This window comes from Seriola dumerili, unplaced genomic scaffold (genome assembly GCF_002260705.1).
Source record: "Seriola dumerili isolate Sdu_G_001 unplaced genomic scaffold, Sdu_1.0 BDQW01000025.1, whole genome shotgun sequence".
In the NCBI taxonomy this organism is placed as follows: domain Eukaryota; kingdom Metazoa; phylum Chordata; class Actinopteri; order Carangiformes; family Carangidae; genus Seriola; species Seriola dumerili.
The window spans coordinates 12,624,101-12,647,080 of NW_019174280.1; the positions used below are offsets into that span (position 1 = coordinate 12,624,101).

At 41.3% G+C, this 22,980-nt stretch overlaps 1 protein-coding gene across 2 annotated transcripts; it reads left to right on the forward strand.

The window, feature by feature from the left end:
- The first annotated feature begins 555 nt into the window (after positions 1-555).
- LOC111216318 (angiopoietin-related protein 1-like) lies at positions 556-22,619 on the forward strand. Of its 2 annotated transcripts, none has more exons than XM_022737816.1 (9): positions 556-628; positions 17,611-17,851; positions 18,677-18,892; positions 20,238-20,357; positions 20,468-20,582; positions 20,678-20,815; positions 21,058-21,274; positions 21,391-21,586; positions 21,660-22,619. In XM_022737816.1, the coding sequence occupies exons 2-9, from the start codon at positions 17,666-17,668 to the stop codon at positions 21,804-21,806; spliced, it is 1,335 nt and encodes a 444-aa protein (XP_022593537.1). In that variant the 5' UTR covers positions 556-628; positions 17,611-17,665; the 3' UTR covers positions 21,807-22,619. The 2 variants fall into 2 exon arrangements, with proteins under 2 accessions (XP_022593537.1, XP_022593536.1); XM_022737815.1 differs by lacking the exon at positions 556-628 and adding an exon at positions 17,053-17,102.
- The last annotated feature ends 361 nt before the right edge of the window (positions 22,620-22,980 follow it).

The window sequence follows — 22,980 nt, forward strand, 5'->3', positions numbered from 1 at the left end:
ATAGTCTTCACGGTGAGGGTGTCATCAAGGTGCTGAGATTAAAATGCAGTGTTTGCTGAAAAGAAAGCCTTTATCACAGACGGTTCTGTGTGCTGAGCAGAAGCTTCCACAGGAAACATCTTTCCCCTGAGGCTGCAGTTTCTTTCTCCCTGCTGCAGTTCAAAGAAGAAAAAAATATTAGTATTTGTCTGAACAAGCGCTGTCCGGTCTGCAGCGACAATGAGCAGTTCACTCCTACTATCTCTTCTTCACACTACTGTGAAACTTAAGTGCTGTGGGCTGTTCATTCTTTTTTTCAAGTGTAGTTGCCAACCTGAGGAGCAGCTGACTAGATGACTACAGCATCAGATATTTCGGGGACAGATGAACTATGATTCTCAGACAGTGTTTCTTCTTCATACCTCAAGTGTTGCGTAATGAGGTGTTGGACCAGAGTGGGACTTGAATGTTGTTTACAGCTCTGCAACTAATGTAGCCGTCTCACCAACTGCCCGAGGCAATTTCCAGGAAAGAACATGGTGTGGACTGTAATTGCAAATGTTTCTCTCTCAGACACTCCAGGCATCTCAAGCTCCATTAGCTGAGCCAGGGCACGATGTGAGACTGAACAACAATGAGGTACAATACTGTAAGTACCTTCTGTTACCTATCATCCGTCATTAAATACAAGTTATCTCAACTCCATTCTGCTTAATAATTTTTCCAATTCATTTTTAAATAAACCCAAGGTATTTATAGAGTACCACCTAGCAGAGAGCACACAGTGTTGAAAGGTGATGCTCCTATCTGGACTATTCAGATGCATAGCTGCCAAGGTGAAGCTTCTCTGTCTCTTCTTTGCTCACTTAAAGGCTAACACTGCTGATATTCTATAGTTTCTATTTTCTATATGTCAACAAATCCCATTGTTGTGTTAAAAACACCTTTCCTCGTTTATTCTGACTCAATCCCACGTACTCTCATCTCTTAGCTACATTCCCCAGCTCGTTTAGGAAATTGAGGAATGAGAGTGAGTCTGTGAGTCTGGGCCACACAAACTATTGAGGTACAGACTAACATATTGTCGATTTTGGTCATTTCTTTTTCAAGTATATTTTTTTGGGCTTTTGTGCCTTTATTGGACAGGATAGTATAGAGAGACAGGAAATGGGGAGGCAGAGAGAGGGGGAATGACATGCAGTAAAGGGCCGTCCGATGCGGGATTCAAACCGGGGCCGACTGCAGCGAGGACTGTAGCCGCTACACATGGGGCGCCCGCTTAGACCACTGCGCCACTCGATGCCCCGACCTTGGTCATTTCTGGTCATAGTATGTGCCTTTCTGTCCAAATGAGAGAAGCATGTACTTTTGAAATTTGATGGAAACCAGAAATGACATTTTGCAAACTGTAATCCTTTGCAGTATTATATTTTTTTTTAAAAATGATGCTGCCTTTCAAAATAAATTAAATGAGGGAAGAATGATTGTGTCCTTGGACTCTGAGGTTATCATTCACCTTGAATCTCCTTCTACACACATCATTTCATTTCATCTAAAATTCGACTTCCATCATTTCTCCATCTACGAGCCTGAACTTTATGTGTGGTCTGCTGAGCCAGACCCGTGGCCTTATGGATGATCTGGTGGTGGATTTTGAATTTATGGACCTTGAAAACCCAAATTATTGATGGAAAATTGGTCAAAAGTATCTGGGATTCAAACATGTATTGAACCTGTCTCTCAGAGTTATTTGTGAACCATGAAAATACTGGAAAATTAAACCAGCGAAAGAAAAATCACAACCTCCTACCTTTCTCAGTCTTGCAATTTGTCAGCCACTGAAGTGCTACCAAGAGCAGGAATGCTTTTGGTTTTAGTATTCTGGTGTGCGGCAGCCTATAATCAGATGAACTGATTTGTGACAGATATACATTACCAAAATAAGAGTATATAATCTGATGGAAAATGTTAAACTATGAAATGTACCTCATCACTTGAAAAAGAGGGTGTAAGAGTGTGATATTACAACACTTACAACACACACGTCATATGTCAGAAGTTGCCGAGGCAGCACTAAAACATGCAACATTTCACTTTATGTGTTTCATAATCTCCCCATACACGTTGTTCTCACTGCAGCCGCTGCATTGTTGAAGAGAGAAAGCCTTTCACACTGAGAGTAGAAATGAAAAAGCTTCTGCTATCCTACATTCAAATCTTGTTGAGAGCACGTGTAATTCCTATCTTTTATCTGACTGTCTATCACACTATATCTCTAACGCATGCCAGTAGGTATGATTCTGCAGAGAGATGAGAGACTCGCCCTGAGTGGAGGCTGCTGGGTTTGTTCCCATGAATGACCCTTGAATTTAGGGAAATCAAATTACCCTTCTCATCTGACTCAAATATAAACCTTGATTTAATTCAAGAATGCAGTTTTCATTATCTTTGCCTTATGCCTGTAAGAGGTAGGCACAGGTCTTTGGGCTTTCAGACAGTCTTATAAAATTTGGAGAATCAAATGAGCACGAGCTGACTGACAACACAAATTACATGAATCCTTGTATCTTAAATCACCCTTGCTCTCTCTCCCACTCTGACTGCAGTCAAGACATCCCCTGTTGTGGAAGTTAAAACTTCCACATAACCCATTGAAGTGTTCGGTGACAATATCACAAAGTCAATTTTATGGCTAAATTACTTTACAATCAACATGTGAAATGGTAATGGTATCTTTAACTATTGTGTGTGTGTGTGTGTGTGTGTGTGTGTATGTGTGTGTGTAAGGCAAAGCAGCCCTTATGAGAAAACTGTAGGTTCAGTCAGACAAAAATATTCAATGACCACTACCACTGTGTAAATACAATGTGTGTAACATTTTCCTTTTTCATACTTTTGAGGTCAGGTTGTCATTATAGGTATACCAAAGAGTTACAGAGTCAAGAAGCAGTGTGCCGTAGTGAACTGTAGGAACACACCACTCCTACACAGTAAAGCTGTCATGGCTCGAGCAGTTCCCAGTAGACGTCTCCTCCACCACTGAAATGATTACGCCCTTGAATGTGCTGGTTTGTGCAGTTAACAGAAATAAAGCTATTAACAGGCACTCCATCGAATAGTCTGACCTCTCCCTCATCCCTCTTGCTCTACACTTCCCGTGTTAATTATCTATGGGTCTGTCTCTGTATCTGCCTGTTTAAAACAGCAGACATGTGACATGACTTTAAATAAAACCCTCTCATCTATTTGATTTAACTGATAATACCTCATCGCTTGTGAAAGCATCTTATTCTTTGTTTATTGCATTTGTAAGATGGATTACTATTTTTCCTCTAACTCACCTATGTACTATATATACTGCACACACCTGTATATACCCAGTGCCTTAAACTTTTAGAGAACTTGTGTCCACAATGTATTCATATATCACCTTTCATGCTTCAACTTGAGAAACATGTTCACAAACCCCCTCAACAAAGCAATCATTTTCCTCAGTCCAGAACTCGGTCAAAGTACCAGATGTTTAACTTCATGAATAAAATATGAAAAATAATTACCATTTCTCAGATTGAGCAGACATGGTTAGACGTGACCTTACCACTTATAGACAAAGCTCTGACTTCAGATATGTAGGAGCAATTGAGAGCAATTTGGATTTAATGTCTTTGACTAAGACATAATTAATATCCAACCTGAAATTCATGGATTCAAGAGAACTCACTCCGTCCTCTGGGTATAAGACATCAAATATTACAGACTAGCTTTGCCATTGAATGTCTAATGTCTTTCCCATCACACGCTACGTTATACTGTGCTACACTGTGTCTACAGTGCTAACACTGCACACAGACACAAGTGCTCGCAAATATTAGCATGCTAACGCGCTAAACTAACATGGTTACAATGGTAAAGATTGGTTTTAAACATCAGCATGTTAACATTGTCATTGTGACTATGTTAGCATGTTGATGTTGGTATTTAGCTCAAAGCACTGCTTTGCTAAAAATAACTTGCATGATTTGGATTGGTGGTAGTTCGGACTTTGCGTTCTTGAAGTGGATCACAAACTACCAAAACTGCCAAATACAACAGTCTGTCGTATACCCCCCCCCCTCCCCCCCTCTTTAATATTTACAATTTTTAACACCTGATTTTTTTCATTAACAGTTATGAATCACAGGTTATAGCTTTAATCTGAAAACCACTGTGAGGATGATTTCATTGTCTATATTTGACCTAAAAGATTAGATTGTAATGAACGATGAGTCATTTATAGGATTCCCAGCTTTTAAGCCGTGTAATTAGTCTCTTGTTGCTAGGAATGGGGATACCCAGTAAAAGCTGTTAATAGACCTAACAGAGGCAGCAGAATCCTAATTACAGATTGCCAGGCTGCAGAACGGGCAAACACATTGCACGCACACACACAAATACACTTTCCTCGTGTCATTATCATTATGCAAATGAAAAAGGAAGCATGCTGCTGTGATTAGAACACAAAGTGGGCAGACAGAGCAATAAGTTAAAAGGCCAGAGTGGGAGGATGGAGTTATGCTTTTAAAATTCATCACTCACTGTCAGTCATGAGAGCAGAAGAAGGCAGCGTCATTCTGTTCATCTTCTTCTTTCCTGATGCAAACATCCATTCTTGGTCTCTCTGTTCATCTTCATGATGGTTTTTTTCACCTTCATCTGAACAGGAAGGAGACTCTTTCCTCTCCACAGATGACTATGTGGTTTTGTTGCCATGGTTACTAGGTCATGTCAGGCAAAATGAAATGTGTTGCTGGGTATTGCGTTTACAAACTTAGTGCATGTTGCTCACCAAAACATTTTTCAGTCTGTATCTTAGTTTTTCTTGTTTGCTATTGTTTTATTGTCTGTTTACACTGGGTCACATTGTTGGCCACGCCTTCTTCCTGTGGCAAATCAAACTGAATTGGACTGAACCACTGATCCAACATCAGCAAAGACGAAACCAAAATGAAAAAGATCCCATTGAAATAATTTCTGGAGGTGCAGCTTAATATGTTTATTTGTGTACATAAATGTGTAAATACACATTGTATAAATTGCCTGTTTGTTTATTTGCATGGCAGCACGCACATGTAAGACAGTAAGAGTGTTAAATTAAAGTTTTATCACATTTAATGTCCATACAGTCGCAAGGCAACACATTGCTGACTGTTGATGATGTCATTCTCCCTTTATGCCTTCTTACCATGTATCCCTTATTATCTCGCACAGACTGTTGACAATCAACCACAATGAAGCACATTTAAAAGAACAGAGAATAACAGGATACACTGTGAACAAGCCAGTCTTAACTCTGAACAGGACTGACATTACGTTTCACTGTTAAACTTCTATATACCACTTCTGTTTCTTCATTGGCTTCATTTATACCGTCTTTTTCAAAATTATTATGTCAACCAAACTGAGCCAGTGATTAACTTTCATTGGTGTTAAGTTTCTGTCGATATGTACTGTATCTACATTCTTGACGTGTTCGGAGTCATTCCTGGCAATTATAAATGTGTTTCAGCTACCTCTTCAAAAACAGTCTTACATCCATTTGAAGTTTCTCAGTTCTCTAAACCCCAGTGGACTGTTAAAAATATACTCACCCATAATGTGACATAAAAGAAATTACCTGACAAATCCACTCTTACAGAGGTAGAAGGGGCAGCATACAATATTGCCTGTTTTCTGAGTTTATCGATGCCTGTCCTGTGTCGACAAGATGCATACACATATGTAACATTTCATACACAATATTACTGCCACATTCCTGCTTTGCAACGGTAAAACACAAGAAAATAAAATGCAAAGGACAGCTACAGAAAACAGTGACAGACAGACTTAAAGAGTAATATAAAATAGGCATTCATATTTGGTGCAAAATATTATTTTGAGCATTTTTGCCTTTATTGGAAATGAATAGGCGGACAGGAAATAGAGGGGAGACAGAAAATGGGTATGACCTGCAACAAAGGTCCATGGCCAGATTCAAACCATGGATGTTGCAGCTATGTGGCATGCATTGTAACCACTCAGCCACCAGGCCACTGGATAATAGGTGCGGATCCATTTTTGGGTGTCGATATAAGTGAACCAGATCATTTTCAGTGTTTATCATGGGAGAATGTCCGACATCCAATTCTATTACCTGTGCTTTTAGGCTGGGCTGTACGAATGAGAAAAACACACCTATCCACAACAGTGGAAACCCATGAGACTCGGTCCCTCGTTGTTTTCAACTCAGAGCCAGTTGGCACCACATTGAATACAAGTGGCTGAACCGAAGTACATGCTTTGTGTACTTGTCCCATTTTCGAACCAAAAGCATTTAAGCACACTTTATCCTTTCCTCTCCCCTTTGGCTCAGTTTCCCCCTTATTTCTTTTTCTTTCCTCTCTTTTGTCCAAATACAGGAACTATGAGGCTCTATTCATCCAGTATGTGAAGAGTCAGTCTCGACTTCCGTTGGTCCCCACTGTCTTTCCGCCACCAGTCAACATCGGCCCATCAACTATCCCAACAATCCATCCATTCATGATTCAGTTCCTTCCTTCATCCTTCATCACATCATCCCTTGACCGTCATTTCTCAATCCATCCTATTTCATTCATAATAATAATACATTATCTTGGGTCACCTCCATCTATATCGTACAATAAATGATTGTAGATCCATATTTTTAATGGTGTGGTCTTTGTTAGTGAAACTGCCTTAAAATCCACTGCATAAACCCTTCAAATGCTCACGGGTCAATCTGAATTTCTTTCAGGTCACAAAATCCGCCAACAGGGAGATACAAGGTTTTCACCTGTCTACAATGTCCTGCTAATTAGCAATAAGTTCAATTCTGTGCTGCGAGGCGACAGAGAATCCACTGCTGCTGCTCTAATTCAGTGTGAAAAGCATTAAACAGTTTCAACATTTTCACTCACACAGACAATGACTTGACACTTGATTACATAAAACTCTTCAAGTGTGAGTCACTGTCGCGGCTCGGCCCGGCTCAAGAACAAAACAAAAGTGCACAAAGCACAACAAGTGCACAACAACTGATTTCAGTCAAGTAACCAAACAGGAACACAAAACAAGGTCAATGAGGTCAGTGTGATCTCACAGAGAGAGCGGGATCGGCACAGGTAGGAGTCAGGGACACGGCGCCCAGATTTTAGAGAAATTTGTGTCAGTGTGAACTGGCGACAAGTTTGAACAAATGTAAAACCATTTTACAAACACATACACAGCATTTGAATGAATGTCATTATTCTACAGATAAATTTCCAATTTCCAAAGTCATTAATCCAATATTACATATTAACAACTAACATTAATCCTGTAAATGTCTCACCAGCACTGAGAATAATTTCTCTCCACAGATTACACCCTGAAGTCAGGAGAAAAGCTGCGGAGAGAGGCTAGGTCATGATTTTTATTTCGTTATTGAAAGTGTTGAAATAAAATATGATACGAATCTTTCAGTTCTCCTTCCTCTTGCCTCAGTTTCTTGCCCACTATCAGTGAACCTGTGTGTTTGTGTGTGTGTGTGTGTGTTGTCATAATAGAGGCAGCCTTTTATCGTCTCTGAGCAATCAGAAGAAGCATTGGCAGGCAGTGAACGAGTCAGTATGGATAATGCAATTGACGGAAAACCACAGTCCCTTATTACGTCATCAGCAGGGAGAGATCAGGGACAGAGACAAAGAGACTTTGCATTCATAAAACATTCATTCGGCCCTTCATTCTGCTGGAGAGCAGCCACATGCTATGGGTAAGCTTGTCAAATACAGTATATGTTACCGAGTACAGGTTGGTACATTTTCGGTTTAGCAGTGGAAGTCTCGAAAATATTTATGCCAAGCAAAGTAATGTGAGTTAGCTGAGTTCAGCATTTTACAGGTCACTAGTGTGTTGTGACTCACCAGTTTTACCACTGCTGAGGTCTTACATAACCTTTGTTTGTGTGTGTGGTGTTGCTCTTTTTGTGTTCGATCTTCGAGTGTCCCCATGGCCAGAAGGCATGTAGACAGACACAGGGGCATCAAGTGGGGACAAAAATAACTCTGATTTAATCAGTAGCTCTCATCAAATTTTAGACAAAATACCGAGAGTAGCCTGAGTTTAAAAATACCCCGTTTCTAAGAATTAGAGAAGAAGGAATGTCAAAATTTTCAGACATTCTTGATCCCCAGTGGCTGAAACGTGGTTCAGATCTTCACATCCTGCTCAGGATGGATTGCATTAAATTTGGTGAACTCTTAACTTCTCCTCTAACACCAACATCAGTTCAAATTTTGGTTTATGACATAATACCTGACATTCCCATCAGTCTCAGCTGTGCTTTGCAATTATTTAGCAAATGTTAGCATGCTAAACCAATAAACTAAAATGGCAAACTTAGCAAACAGCAGAACCGCTAGACATCAACATGTTAGCTTGTTAATGTTAGCATTTACCTCAAAGCACCGCTGTGCCTCAGTGCAGCCTCACAGAGCATGGCTCTAGACTATTAGTCTTGTTGATTTCCGGTTGCTTCGCTGAGCAGCTGCTTTCTACCACCTCGTTACATTATCTTTCTACTCCTGTTGCTTTTGATTTGCATCTCATCCAGAGGACTCCAAAGAAAGAGAGGCCGCCACTGAACCAAACAAAGAATGTCAGCTGCGGTACATGTAAGAACAAAGGCTGAGCAAAAACAATATGATGATGAACATCTGGAACATTGGTGCAAAAACAGCTGGAGGAGTGCTATCAGCTGTCTCTTAAAAAAATCAAGCTCGCTTATTCACTGAACACATTAGGGTAAGAGGATTTTTTTTTAGTGAATATTTTAGCAGAAGTGAAAGTAAATGCTATTGTTCTCATTAAGAAAATATGGATTCAAGTTGAATTTTTCCTGAAGTCTAAACCACTCCCTTTCTGACCTTGATAAAATCATTTGTTTATTCATGCGACATTTTCATTTGTCAGAGACAATTTTTTATGTGTTGAAAGTTAAAGGGAAGAAGTATCAAAATCTCAGTAATGAAATATGACTGTAATTATCTAAAGTGAAATTCAGCTGACGCAGAGCAGACACTTTTATATAGTCTCAGGAATACTGACTTTAATGCTAACAATAATACTCCTGTTTCTTACTTCGAGGATTGTGTTTGTATGCTGAGTGATTCGCCTTTTACTTGTATCTCTCTCTTATAAATAGATTCCTTTCCATTCATACAGAAATTACGTCACTTACTCTGCACTCAGTGCTCTCAATCACTCTGCGTGTTGAAAAGATGCAATCATGTTAGGGTGCCTGTACCTGTATACGTGGAGTTAAAGTGACATGTAGAGCTACAGGTTAATACACACTTTGTCAAACCTGTCTTCTCTCAGTTACATGATCCTGCTTCCTTCAGTGTGTTTCTACAGTGTGCTACACACACACACATTCCCCATGGCCTGTCAGTTCAGGGCGGAGCACTATGTGTGTGAAATGTTGTTTCTGTCCTGTGAAGCTGAGGTTGAGCCAGGTTTGTCCTCTGGAGACACAAATGGCACGACTAGAGGAGGTGAGGGGAAAGGAGGGTTGAAGCAAGATGGAGCTGTGCATGATGTAACTGTCAGCATGTCATAAAACACAACAGACCAGAATTAAACCCAAGATGTTCAGCTGACACACACATGTCAGGTATTATGATAAAATGTGCATTTTAAAGATAGTTTTTAATAATAACATCTAAATGTTCCATATGTATGGTTACAGTAACAATGGATCAAGTGACAATGTGTAGTATCTTTAGTCATCTTTTAAAAAAAAATGACTAAGATGCTTGTCATAGTTTAGATTTGACCAACAAAATAAGTTGGTGATTAAAAGCTTCGTCATCAATGAATTTAACGGTTTGCTCTTCACCATATGACATTTTTCTTTCTTTCTTTGTTTTAACTTTTAAAAAATGTTCATACACACGATGTGTCTGAAATCTCTTAATCTTGACATTTTGATGAGATATTTGACAAGACATTGTTTTCTAAATACCCAAACTGGTCAGAGCTATACTAATGAAGTCAGTGCTTAATGCATTCTGCATAAATAACTTATGTCTGAAAAGACATGAGTTAACCTACTCCTCCACGCTGCAGTGTGGAAGAGTAGGTTAACTCTGTCCTCAGGCGAGGCAGCGGTGTGGTTGATGAGCCTGCCAACACGCCACAGACATGTTAAATGAGGGCAGGTGATGTTTGTGAAGTGGACTGTGACTGTAATCAGTGCCTATTGCAAAGGAAGAAGAAGCCCTCAGGTTTCTCTTGTGAAACATTCAGAGAGGCGCTGGTGGAGAATATAATGGTGAAAAGAATATCATGGGTGAATTGTTAAGTTCACACCTCAACAGGTGTTGCATTTAAGGTCAGCTAGAGAAATAACAGTCCATCCAATTCCAAAAGGTGCTGGAAGCACAGAAAAAAAATCAGCCAGGAGTAAGTTATCAAATAAAATGCTTCACCACAATGTGTCCATTTGCTCTATGTGCCCCCCCCCCTTCAATTTGAGAGGATGAGCTCTGAGGCGGTTAACATCAAAGACACAAACAGTCTGTGTTAGACTGAGCCATCTTTTCTCGCTGTTTCTGCCTTTTGCTTTAGTACTAATACATCCCTGTGGTGCATTCAAGTTATAATTTCACTTCAAGCTGTTTTTATCCATTTAATTTATAAGGGCTAAAAGTAATGTGCAGTCTTTATCAACATCTATCAACGACTGGTAGGAACTGCATGAAGACATTAAACCGTTATAACAATAGGCAGGTGCCCATATGAGCACTGGAACATGTTTTGTTTGTTGTAATTATTCAGTGTAAGTTCATTTAAAAGTTTATTGGTCCACATGTGTTTTTCTTGTAACAGAGTATTTGTACACCAGTTCATTACTGGCTGCGTTTACTAAATAAAATGACCTGAGTACATCCTCCACCACTGAGGATGAGACTAGTTTAAGCGAAACACTTTTATATATTATTGTATTTCAGGCATGTGGTAGAGTTGAGAATGGCAACACTACCAGGCCACAGCATTACCTGCCACCTGCAGGAGTGCCTCCCAGCTGGGATGTGCACTCTCTCAGACAAGCCCTGCTGTCCGCTAAAGAAGATGATCTGAAGCTGGCCACTGAAAATATTTCACTGAGACATCAGATTGCCAGCCAGCAGGAAGTAAACCAAACACTGATGCAAGAGAACGGGTGCCTGCAGAGGACGCTTGGGAGAGAGCCGTACATGGCCAAACAAAACATCAAGGAGTTGGAAAAGGCTCAAGAGGCCACAAAGGCAGGCCAGGAAGAGTACAAGAGGGAGAGTGAGGAAGTTATCAGAGAGAACAAAAGGGAGAGAGAGAGAGAGAGAGAGAGAGTCTTAAAGTTCGCACTGAGGAGAATCTGATCATTTCATCCCAGCTCAGCCTCAAAGAGACTGAACTGAACCAGAGCATAAACAGGTGCAACGCTCTGGAGAAGTTCAAGAAGGAGCTTGTCGAGGGGGAGGAGAGCGGGGAGAGGAGACAGAAGGAGATGGAAAATCTGTGGGCTGAAAAAGAAGATGCCCTGATGAGGATAGTGAAGCAGAGGAGGAACGAAAGATTGTAATTGTTAAAAACATCCATCTTCAGGTACGCTGCTTCATCTTAAAATTATTCTTTGGAATAATGGCTCTTTGGATCAGAACAGCTTGTTTCAGAATTAGCCTTTCAAAGTTTAATAAAATATTCAGTCTATTTCTCTTTAGTAGCTTGCCTGTAAAAAGAACAAAAGAAGAAGAAGTGAGGCTTCTGGGCACTTTGATGAACAGAGCGGTTCAGGAGATCCTCTGTCCCCAACAAAACTTCACACAACACAAAACATTTCAGATTACAGAAAGAGTGGGACGACACTTCTTGTTTGTGACTGGACAGAACCGAAGTCAATTCAGAGTTTATTCAATGGGTGTGTTAAGGTGGGTTGGTGCTACATTGGATCAGCCGGAGGGACCCTCTAAACTCACTGCTGTGATCGGCTGTTTTGCTGTCAGGAAACTAGAATGGTCAGCTACACAGAAGACATTTAGAGGGCAGCTAACTGGCCAGTCGTTCAGGCCTCAGGAAAAAGCGGTTCCTTGACAAGTCAATTTCCTGCTCCCGCTTCTGCTCTGCAGCGTGTCTTTTGGTGTTGTCCGATTTGGGTTTGTACTGGATAGGCCCTCTACATCTTGTGGCTTTATCTTCCCCTCTACAACACCAGCTGCAAGTGTCACTTGTCAAAGAGTATAGCCACCCAACAGTTGCCAACAGGCAAACTCAGTCAGAACTGGACTCAGGGTGGGCGGCCATCCGCCTCGGCCGGTTGGGTTGAGAGGGCAGACGTGAAGGATAGAGAAGAAAGAAAGACTGTTGTATTCAAGCACCCTCAGACTGGTTGTTGTAATGGTCTGGTGATACTTGTAGGTGTAATAATGTTATTAGTCATAACAGCTGCAATGATTGCAGCACCAATTAATAATAAGAAAAATAAGAAAAACACTAATAAATAACGTTGATAATACATGAAAGCAGGGGTAGTACAGTGATGAATAGAAGTCTAATGTCTCCTAAATTTATTACAGCTGAAAAGCATAGGCTAGTCCTTGAAATGTATGGCTAGTGTGTGCTGTGTGTGTTGTGCTGTTGTGTGTGTGTGTGTGTGTGTGTGTGTGTGTGTGTGTGTGTGTGTGTGTGTGTGTTTGCATGTGTGCGCACATGTGCACACGCGCACGTGTGCGTGTGAGACAAAACGGAGATGGAAATCTGATGGATGTGGTTGCATTATGCTGAGTAACTGCCTGGTGTAATGGCATGTGCTCCAGATAAATATCCATCCAGAGAATGGTGCAGACACGTGATGAATACTGATCAATATTGATTGATTGATTGATTGATTGATTGATTCATGCAGAGACTCAGAGACTCTCTGTATTCTGTGCATCACAGATGGGTGACACGACTTGTGATCAATGCTAAGGGAAGCCTTCGCAAGCAATCTTATTGGAAAGCAATAGGTTAAGCGTGCAGGTCCCAGTGCTGCTGGCTCTTGGAAATAACTCATGCATCTGTAAATATTCATCTGGTTATCAGACGCTTAAAGCATTCTGTCCAGTAAAATCTATGTCTTGTACCCAGCAGCACTGTTGAATTACACTTGACAAAAGCTCCCCCTCTTTCTGTTGCTAATGAGGACCATATTACAGTTTCTCTCAAGAAAATGTCAGCCCCTCAGCCAGAGCTCTGAAGCCTGACTGTGTTGTTCGACGACGCCAGTTCAGAGGGACTGAAACTGCCCTGAAGAGGTGTGATTCATTTCATGCGTCTAAAAGGAAATTAAAGTTCATTTTTAAACTGAGGAATGTGTGGGTCGATACACTCTGGCTTATCAATAATCCCCCCAAGGCGTGACTGTTCATTTATTAGTTTAGGTATAGGTAGCTGCGCAATTTATGCACATGCTAACATTTCATATAGAGTAAATAATGTTGTATGCAGTACAGCCAGCCCCAGCTCACATGAAATGGATTAGTACAGTGAATGAGGAATATGTGCAGCATTAATGTTTGGCTCTGACCTCATCGCTCCCCACAAGGAAACACCAAGCTCAGCACAGCGGGGAGTGTGAGCGATGGCAACAGACCCCCCCCCCCCTTTAGGAACTCGGAGGCTGCAGGTGGAGGTGAGGCTCATAAACTATATGAACAACAGCAGCAGGGGCAGCAGCATAAGCAAGCGACAGTATAGCTTTCTGGTTAGCATTGTGGCGAGCAGAGTACCAACAACTGCAGTACATGATTTAGACGTAAAGGGTGCCATGGATATCCAGCATGTTGCAGTGTAGTGGCAGATTCGAATTGACTGTCTTATAGCTTATAGGCTTTGCCTCCTTTCTAATATTGTTCATGACATTTAGACACACAGATCACGAATCTGAAGAGTGTGAATAAAGGAGCTATGAAGTTTAATGGGCCAACAGTTTTGTATTTCAGATGCTCAACCAGATCGAAATCTTGTGACTGTGAAGGCCGTAGCATAAGCTTCCCATCATTTTCATGCTAAACCATTCAGTGACCTCTTCCCCATACACTGTAGGAAAGCATCTGCATTCATTGTTTATTCATATTTGGTTTATTGAGGTTAAAGGGTTAATGTGAGGTTAACGTCCCTAATCTGTGTACATCGGAGAGATGAAGTCATACAGAGCAAGTTGTATCAGAGCAAAGGAGTAACATGCTATGCGTGAGCTGAGACAGTTCACTAGGTTTGTATGATTAGTCTCCTTTCTTTCTCTCTGAGCTACGTACACAAACACACAAGCTCACATTTATTCATAAAGTAGTTTCTTTTCCATGAACCAGTCATCTTTCTCAGAGCTTATTTAAACCAAATTGAGAGACTCACTGAGAGCAGCGCCCTCATTCCACGTCAGTGTAGAGCAACAGCTTTATCCTCATAACACTTATTTCACCCTGTGTAATGGACATTTGCGCCTTACTTACACATGATTGGTCTTTAGGTTCAAAGCAGGCAGTTAGCCTTTCAGCAAAAGGTCTTTCATTGTTAGTCAGAAGAAGAGAGCTGGATAAATCAATTCAAATTCTATTTATTTGCTCCTACTGTTTTCACGTTGTTCTACACGTGTGTCATGTTCCCAACACAAATAGTGACATACCTCCCACTGCCATCCTCTCTCCTTCCACCTCCTTCTTAAAACATCACCACCTGTCCTCCATCCTGTCAGACTGTCACATCACTCAGCCTCAGCTTTCAGCTCGATGTCAACGCGTTGCAAAAATCCACTTTGAATCTTGACAAATGTTGTCCTGCCTTTTTTTTTGTGTTATGAATAATTCAGCAAGGTGAATCGCTTTAAATGCATGAAATATAAGTGAACAGCGTTTCATCGTGTTCATCGCAGTAGCAGTTTTAAATGAATTAAAAGTCCATAAATAAAAGGCCAGACTGACTAAACTTCACCTTTACACTTATGCCCTTAAAGGAGCTATTTGTAAGTTTAGCTAATGCTACATAGCCAACATTAGCATTAACAGCTGTTAATTTACCAGCTTGTGTTAGCTGACATTACAGTACATTGTAGCATGGCACAGATAAACATGATAAAGGCTTGAAAGGAACTGCCTCGAGAGGATCTTGGGAAATGAAGGCAAATTCAATGTTTGATCATCCTGTAGTTACCAGTTGTGGCCGCAAAAGTAATGTAAATATGCCAAATGTTTTATCTCTTCACGCTGGCGACAGCCAGGGATGGAGACATTATATTTTCTGGTTGTCCATCTGACCGTCCATATGTCTCTACGTCTGTACATCCGTCTCTACGCCTGTCCCATTCACGTAAACGCAATGGCTCATTAATGCCTTGAAGAAATTTCTTAAAATTTGGCACAAATGTTCACTTGGATTCAATGATGAACTGATTGGATTGAGGAGGTCAAAGGTTACGGTGACCTCACAAAACACAGTTTTGGCCTCGTGAATGTGATATCTCAGCAACGCTCAGAGGGAATTTGTTTAGATTTGGCACAAACATTCTCAAAGACATTATCTTCATCAAACTAAATATAAATAAATGAATATTTGAAAAGAAATGTATTAATCAAAAAACTTTGTTTATAGGATATGCAACATATGTCAACAGCACAACTTTTGGCTCTGGTGCCAGATAAACATCCCATAACACCAGGCTTTGCAGACCTCTCTGAAGTCTGTATTGTTTCTCTGCTCACTTCAGTGAGGAAGCTCCTCATCAGCACAGTCAAGACCAGCAGGTCACTAAGTTGTAACGTGGTGCCACCATGTGGCCTTACATACATGGTTTCTCTCACATGCAAAAAGCATGTATATCATAACATTATCAGCACTATAGCAAAACATTTAATGAAGGACATTTTACATTCCTGAGAGCTCATATGAAAACCTTAATTATATGCACTACATTTGCAATAGTTAAACACCTAAGTTTGTAACGTGCTGAATCCTGAGCCTGTTTAACAGCTGAACCATTTGAAAAGTGCACGATTGCTCAGAAGTTTTTCGCTGCGAGGCCTCTTTAAGTACAAAGAACAGCGCCTCAGGTAGTGTTGCAAATTGATATTGTACTGTCCCAATACAGAGACATGGTTTAGGAAATGTATAATTTTTTAAATTACATTATAATTTAATTACATTATAATTGCACCTAAAGGGTGCACTTATAGGGCTTATTTCTTAATAACAATGAGACTGTGAATGTTTAAGAGCCATAGTCAAGGGTATAAAGATGGAAAGAGCGGCTTGGCTACTGTAATAGGATCAGCACCCCTCATACTCCCACTCACATGAGCCTTCATTACCACTAGCTTTGAGCTGGATTACTGTGCCTGGAGGTGATGCTTATTTACTGTATATGGTGATGTGTGTGGGTGTTTTGCTGATGCATATAATATATGTGCTTTACGTTCTCCAGCAGTGAACTGACTCCATACATCCCTCTCGGTTTTACTTTATAATCTGACTCTTGCAGCAAATTATACCTATATTCTCTATTTCTGTCATTTATCTAGAACATACTGATTTTATTCCTCACAATATCCAGTAAAATCCCAAAAGTGTTATAAGTATTAAATACAATTCAGTACATACTGTATGGCTGCAGCATTTGATGTAATAAATAAAGGCACAGTATATAACAATATATAATAGTTTTATCAAAGAAAATATCAATGTTGCTTTTTCTCGCAGTGTTTTCTCTTATGTCTCAGTTTTTTAATTTTATTACCACTTCCCTGTTTGTCTGCCTCTCTCCATCTCTCAGTCACTGTGAATCCTCTTAGAGGTGGATTATGGGACTAAGATACAGAGAGAGCGAGACAGTGAGAGAGAGAGAGAGAGGGAGAGAGAGAGAGAGAGAGAGAGAGAGAGAGAGAGAGAGAGAGAGAGAAAGAAGATGAGCATGAGGCTCACAGAGTGAGAGAGAAAGCGATTCAGGAAGAGATACAGAGAAGAGGGAGAAGAAAATGGAGAGACCCCCTCAGCCTGAAATGGGCCAGGAATGGGGTTGGAGATGGTCTGTAACCAGGGTGAGTACACCACCTTTTCCACAGGTGCCACGGGTGCACAATAAACATGTTTGTTCCTTCTAGAGAATACTGCCACATTTTATCATGTCATCTTTATTTATTGTCTTTATGTATTTATTGAGTAAGATTAAGAAAATTAGAAAACCATGACGACTATCACCTGCTGTCTGATTTAGCTCAGTTGAAGCCAGAACCTCAGTTTGGCTACAAGAGTAGCTGACGTGTATGTGTGTGTGTGTGTGTGTGTGTGTGTGTGTGTGTGGGTGTGTGTGTGTGTGTGTGTGTGTGTGTGTGTGTGTGTGTGTGTTTACTGAGTTACCTGAGGACAAACTAAAGTAACGTGTTAGACTGTGGGGATCACCTTCCTCTTAATTAATCTCACTTTCCTACGTTCATGTCTCATTAGTCATACTGAGACAAAGTGACAGATATATATAGCTTTGTGAATTAGACTGTGCTCTATGAAAAGAATATAATACAATCATCTTTTATGTTGTTTACCCCGTAGGAAGAGCCAGCAGAGCCTGATACACTCCGGAGTCCCACCCCCTTTCTCACACACAATGCAGGGACAGACTAACCGGGTGGCAACAATGTCTCTCCTGTCTTTAACCAACCCCCCGGGCTGGAGCGTGTGCTCTGCCCTCTGTATCCTCATCGTGTTGCTCCCAGAGGCCAAAGCAGACAACCTGAACACTACCACTCAGCGCAATGGCGGGGGTTCCCAGTGTGGGGAGTACACTAACCAGGTAATTATTATTAGCATACAGAACACACACAGCAAAATGATCTTATTACTGTCGTCAGTTTCCTCCTTTTACTCCAGAGATGTGTCAACTCTATGAAAGAGCATTTCAGCTCAAAAGAAAACCCGATAATGTTTCATTTCCAACTACATTTACAGAACTGAAAAAGTGACTTAATGATTGCAGTAACATTCTGCACTGCACATAATGTATATTTAAACATGCAAGACAGAAGTGGAGGAAGAAGCACTCAGATCCTTTTTTCCAGTAAAAGTAAAACAATGTAAAATAGTTTATTACAAGTAAAAGTCTATATATACTTCGACTGCCTGATTATTATACATGGTATTATTAGATTGTTGGTACTGATGTAATATTGTGTAAATGTAACTAGTTTATCCACTCAAGGTACACTGAGTTTAGTGCAGTTGTTCCCGACCTCTGGGACGGGCCCTTTCAGAGGGTCACAAGACAAATTTGATGGGTGCTGAGAGGAATAATGTGGCAGCTAAAAATCATATTACTGTAAGTACAGTACTTGAATACATGTACTTAGTAACTTTCCACCACTGCAGGACAGAAGCCAATGGCCATCAACTAGAGTCCAGAAAAAGCTTTGTTAATATAAGCCCAACCTGAAGCATTTAAGGTATAATTATTTTAAATTAAGACAGTTCAATATATTAAATTTTGAGACTGTGGTTATTTTTTCTCCATCCCACTCGAGATCATCAGTGATAAAACCCCAGCATGTTTCCTGGACCTCACACAGGTCTATTCCCAGTCTGACAAGAAGCTTCTCTTGATCAAATCTTCCTCATCAAACAGGTGATGGAGAACGGCATGTGTCGGCTGGTGGCCACGCTGCCTCAGCTGGACGAGCAGAGATGCCCGGATATGTTTCGCTGCACCGATGAGGTTTCCTACTGGCTGCACGAGAACGAGGAGAGGAAACAGCAGATTGTGGCGCTGAAGGAGACCATCTCTGAGCTGCAGGAGGAGCTGAGGAACCACCGGCACCGCATCAAAGTCCTCGAGCTGCAGGTGAGATTTCCATATCGACTTAACAGACCTGGGTCAACTATCAGTAACAATCCTCTCAGCTGCTTTGAGCACTTGCTCTAGTCAACGTGGAGACTCTCTGGATGTTGTCGCAATGTGACTGGTTACTTTTTCATAGACAGACAAACAGAACTTCTCTCCTCATAAACTTACTTTGTTCTTGAGTGTGTGTGGTATTAAATATACATGTCAGAACCAGACTTTTTGTTGAACATTTCCTCTGCTCAGGGGCCTTTTCAGACTAGACATAAGATGTTTGATCAAATAAGCCTTTGTTGTCTTTCACTTCAACAAGACTGTTCTCCGTACAGTCTGGCGAGCTGGTAAATGTCAGTGTTTTCAGTTTAGAGGAGGAACACTACATTATTTCCTTTGTAGACATCTGCACTGTAACGTGGTGCCTGGTCATCAAGCTGGCTTCCCCCCCAGCATGTCCTTGACCTTAGTCACTAACAGGATTAGCCTCCTACTCTTCCACGTGTTGCCTCATGCGTCTCAGGCAGTGAGCCCACACAAACAGAGAGTCTCAGCTGGAGCGGTCACTGGCCACAGGTGGACGGTAGAAAGAACTCATGTGCTGTACATTAGAAGAGGGCAGAGGAGAGGGCTACAGGGTTTGTGGTAATGGGAGTTAGTGTTATCCTCCATATCCAGGCTAGGAATAGACCACATTCTGAAGTGTCTGGCTTTAGGTTTTAGAACAGAGGACTCGTCCTTTTTGTCCTGAGAGCACCAGCAGACATCGCATGTTTTGAGGTTTAATGTCCACATAGAGATAGACTAGAAAAACTGAGTAGTCAGTTGAAGTCTTAGTGGACTTTATTTTAGTTACCCACCCAATGTCAGTGTCACTCCACCCTGGTGACCCTTGAGGACGGGTGAGGGAGCCACAAGATTTGTGAATTTTAAATTTTTTGCTGTATATTTTTAGTAACACAATGAGGCAAAATTTACATTTTAATATTACACTTTCAATCACGTCAAAACAGAGTAAACAAGCAATAAACACTGAGATCAGTGTATTAACAACCCACGTTAAATAAGCCACAATCCCTAATCTTGTCTGAAATGTAACTAAAATGCTAAAAAACTAAAATATAAGTTGTTGCTTCTTTTAAAGAAAATAAACCTATTTTACAATTTAGCATACTTCATATTTGTTATTTCAAGATCAATGTTATCTGCTAATCTGCACAGCAGCATGGCCAAAAATTGCCACATTTTTTCTTTTATGTCACTTAAACTGCTGATTGTTCATGTACTCCGTGTCACACAGTAACTGCATGTTTTTGGCTGTGCATCTGTGTATTTGCGTGGATAATGTCAGAGTGAAGAGAGAAACCATTTGAACATCTCCTTGGAACAGCGTTTTCATGAGCTGGAGTTGCACTATGCTGAAGCCACCACCCTGCTGCACCTTCAGGGCACTCTGATCTTGGACCTACAGGTACACTGTGTCTCCTTATCCTAACAAGCACTATTTCACTCTCAGTGAGGCAAAGAGCACATAGCAAATAGGTGGTTGTTGATAGTTTGACTGTTTGGCTTTCTGTTTAGAACCAGCTCCATAATCTGACGCTTTTGGTGAATAAAGTAAAAAGAAGCCCTGGCTGTTTGATCAACATCGTCCGGCCCAACCCTCTCATGAGTGCTCAAGAAGCCCTGCACCCAGGTACACACTTCCAGAAAACTCACATGCTATGATCTCCCAGCAGAGGGAGCCAAACCCACCTTGTTGATTTACTGTCTCACATTTTCTTCCTTCAGAGATTCAGCATGTGAGGAACTGCCCCATAGACTGTGCTTCTATCTACTACAATGGAGTGAGGAGATCAGGCCTCTACACTGTAGTGCCATCACTGGCAGGCATGCCTGTGGAGGTTTACTGTGACATGGATACAGATGGTGAGTCACATACAATATACGTACATGAACGATAGATGACACATTACACATGGGTAGAAAGTTGGCTTAGCTTCGACTATATTTCAACCGAACGGCCAGAGTTTCAGTCTCTGTGTTGGGATGCACACACTCCACTTCGGTGACACTGAGCAACACTGATGTGACACTAATGTGCAGCTGACCTGTCGTCCTCAGTTGAGCATGGCATATGGTTTCCTCCCCTTGCCTTCTTTTTGCCTCAGGTGGTGGCTGGACTGTGATCCAGCGGCGAGTTGACGGCTCGGTGAGCTTTGACCGCAGCTGGCGGGACTACAGGGACGGTTTTGGAGACCTGCACTCAGAGTTCTGGCTGGGAAACGACCACATACATGACCTGAGCACCCAGGGAGACTACAGCCTCCGCATCAACCTGGAGGACTGGACCAACAAGCACAAACACGCCCTCTACCAGAGCTTCAGGTCAGTGTCATGCCCATGTGTGCAAACAGGTGACAAACACATGCACAACCACCTGTATCTCATGCATAATCTCATACTGTTCTTCTGTGTGTGTGTGTGTGTGTGTGTGCGCGCAGTGTGGACGATGAGGAGCATCAGTACCGTCTCCATGTGTCAGGCTTCAGTGGCACGGTGCAGGACTCTTTCAGCTGGTACCACGACAAGCAGGGCTTCAGCACCCCAGACAGTGGTAACATCTGTGCTGAGATCTCCCATGGTGGCTGGTGGTACAACCAGTGCTTCTACGCCAACCTTAATGGCGTCTACTACAGGGTAAGTGCACACAGACTGACCTTCACTTTAAACTGTTAAAGTCCTGTGTGCTTACTACTTCTTGGTCCCGCAGGGAGGCCACTACACCCCTAAAGGACGGGGGCCGCTGGGTCCTGATGGGATCGTTTGGCACTCCTGGAGAGACTCTGACTATTACTCTCTACGAAAGGTCAGCATGATGATCCGCCCACGCAGCTTCAGATCCCGTTTGTCACCCTGAACCACTGTCACCTTGACAACGGTTGGGACGCAGGAACAATACTCTGGCATTGGAGATGACATGGCGTCACACTGATGGTGACATCCACTGATGTTTTTATTGACAGAGCTCTACAAGAGGGAAGTGAATCTCAACAAGTCTTTGTAGTGAGTGAACCTTCTGACTAACCTGTGGAAATGGCGTCTCCTCTCCTATTTTTGAACTGATTGTATGTGCAAATATGGCTGGTGTGCTTGATATTCCTCACAAAATATGGACTCATTTTCTGCTGCATATTTTTGGACTCACACACTTTAAACTGTAGAGTTCTTTTTGGGACATGGACATTTTTCACTCAGTCATGGGAAGTGAGTTCTTCCTTATTTTCTACTTCTATTTTCTACCTTTAGTTTGATACTTGACACACTATTAGTAACTCCGCCAAAATAAAAAGGCAGATTTTGTACAACTTGTTGACAGCATGAAGAGGCTTGCAGTATCAAACGCTGAGAGGAGGCCTGTACAACTGGCTGGCAGAGCATGAGACCGTTTACTGGATGTTTTGCATACGCCGTGTGCATGTACTTTTTATGATGTCTATATTTTGCCATTTTCCATTCACTTTGAAATCCAGCCAACTATGAATTTAATCAAATGTGTAAATCTCTATTGTAATAAGTGTATTAACACTATTAATCAGTCATGACATAAGAACACTGAATTGTATTAGACAAAAAGACCCCAACCCTTTGACTTGATAAGTGCTATCGTCTCACTATATAGACTCAGACAGAGAGGATGGAGGACTGTGTATACATACATATGTGCTGTGCAATAAAGACTACATGTTTCATGTACTATGTCACACAGGACACCATTTCATATAGAGAGAATGGTTCAAGATCTAAAACCATTTGTGATTTAAGCTACAGACCAGACTAGCAGCCTGAAATAATAGATAACTCTTATCATTAACTATACACACACTACTGTTTGACTATGGCAACCAGTAGTGTTAGTTACTTACATTCAAATTACTTCACACAGGAGTTTCCACAGACCTTTAGCATATTAGGAGGTGTGTGTCAGTATATCAGGCAAGTGTTGCGCAGAGGTAAAGTCTGTAGGCCGACAGAAAAAGAGGCAGCAGGATGTATTCAGTTCACTGTAAACACTTTTAAAGAATATATTCTAT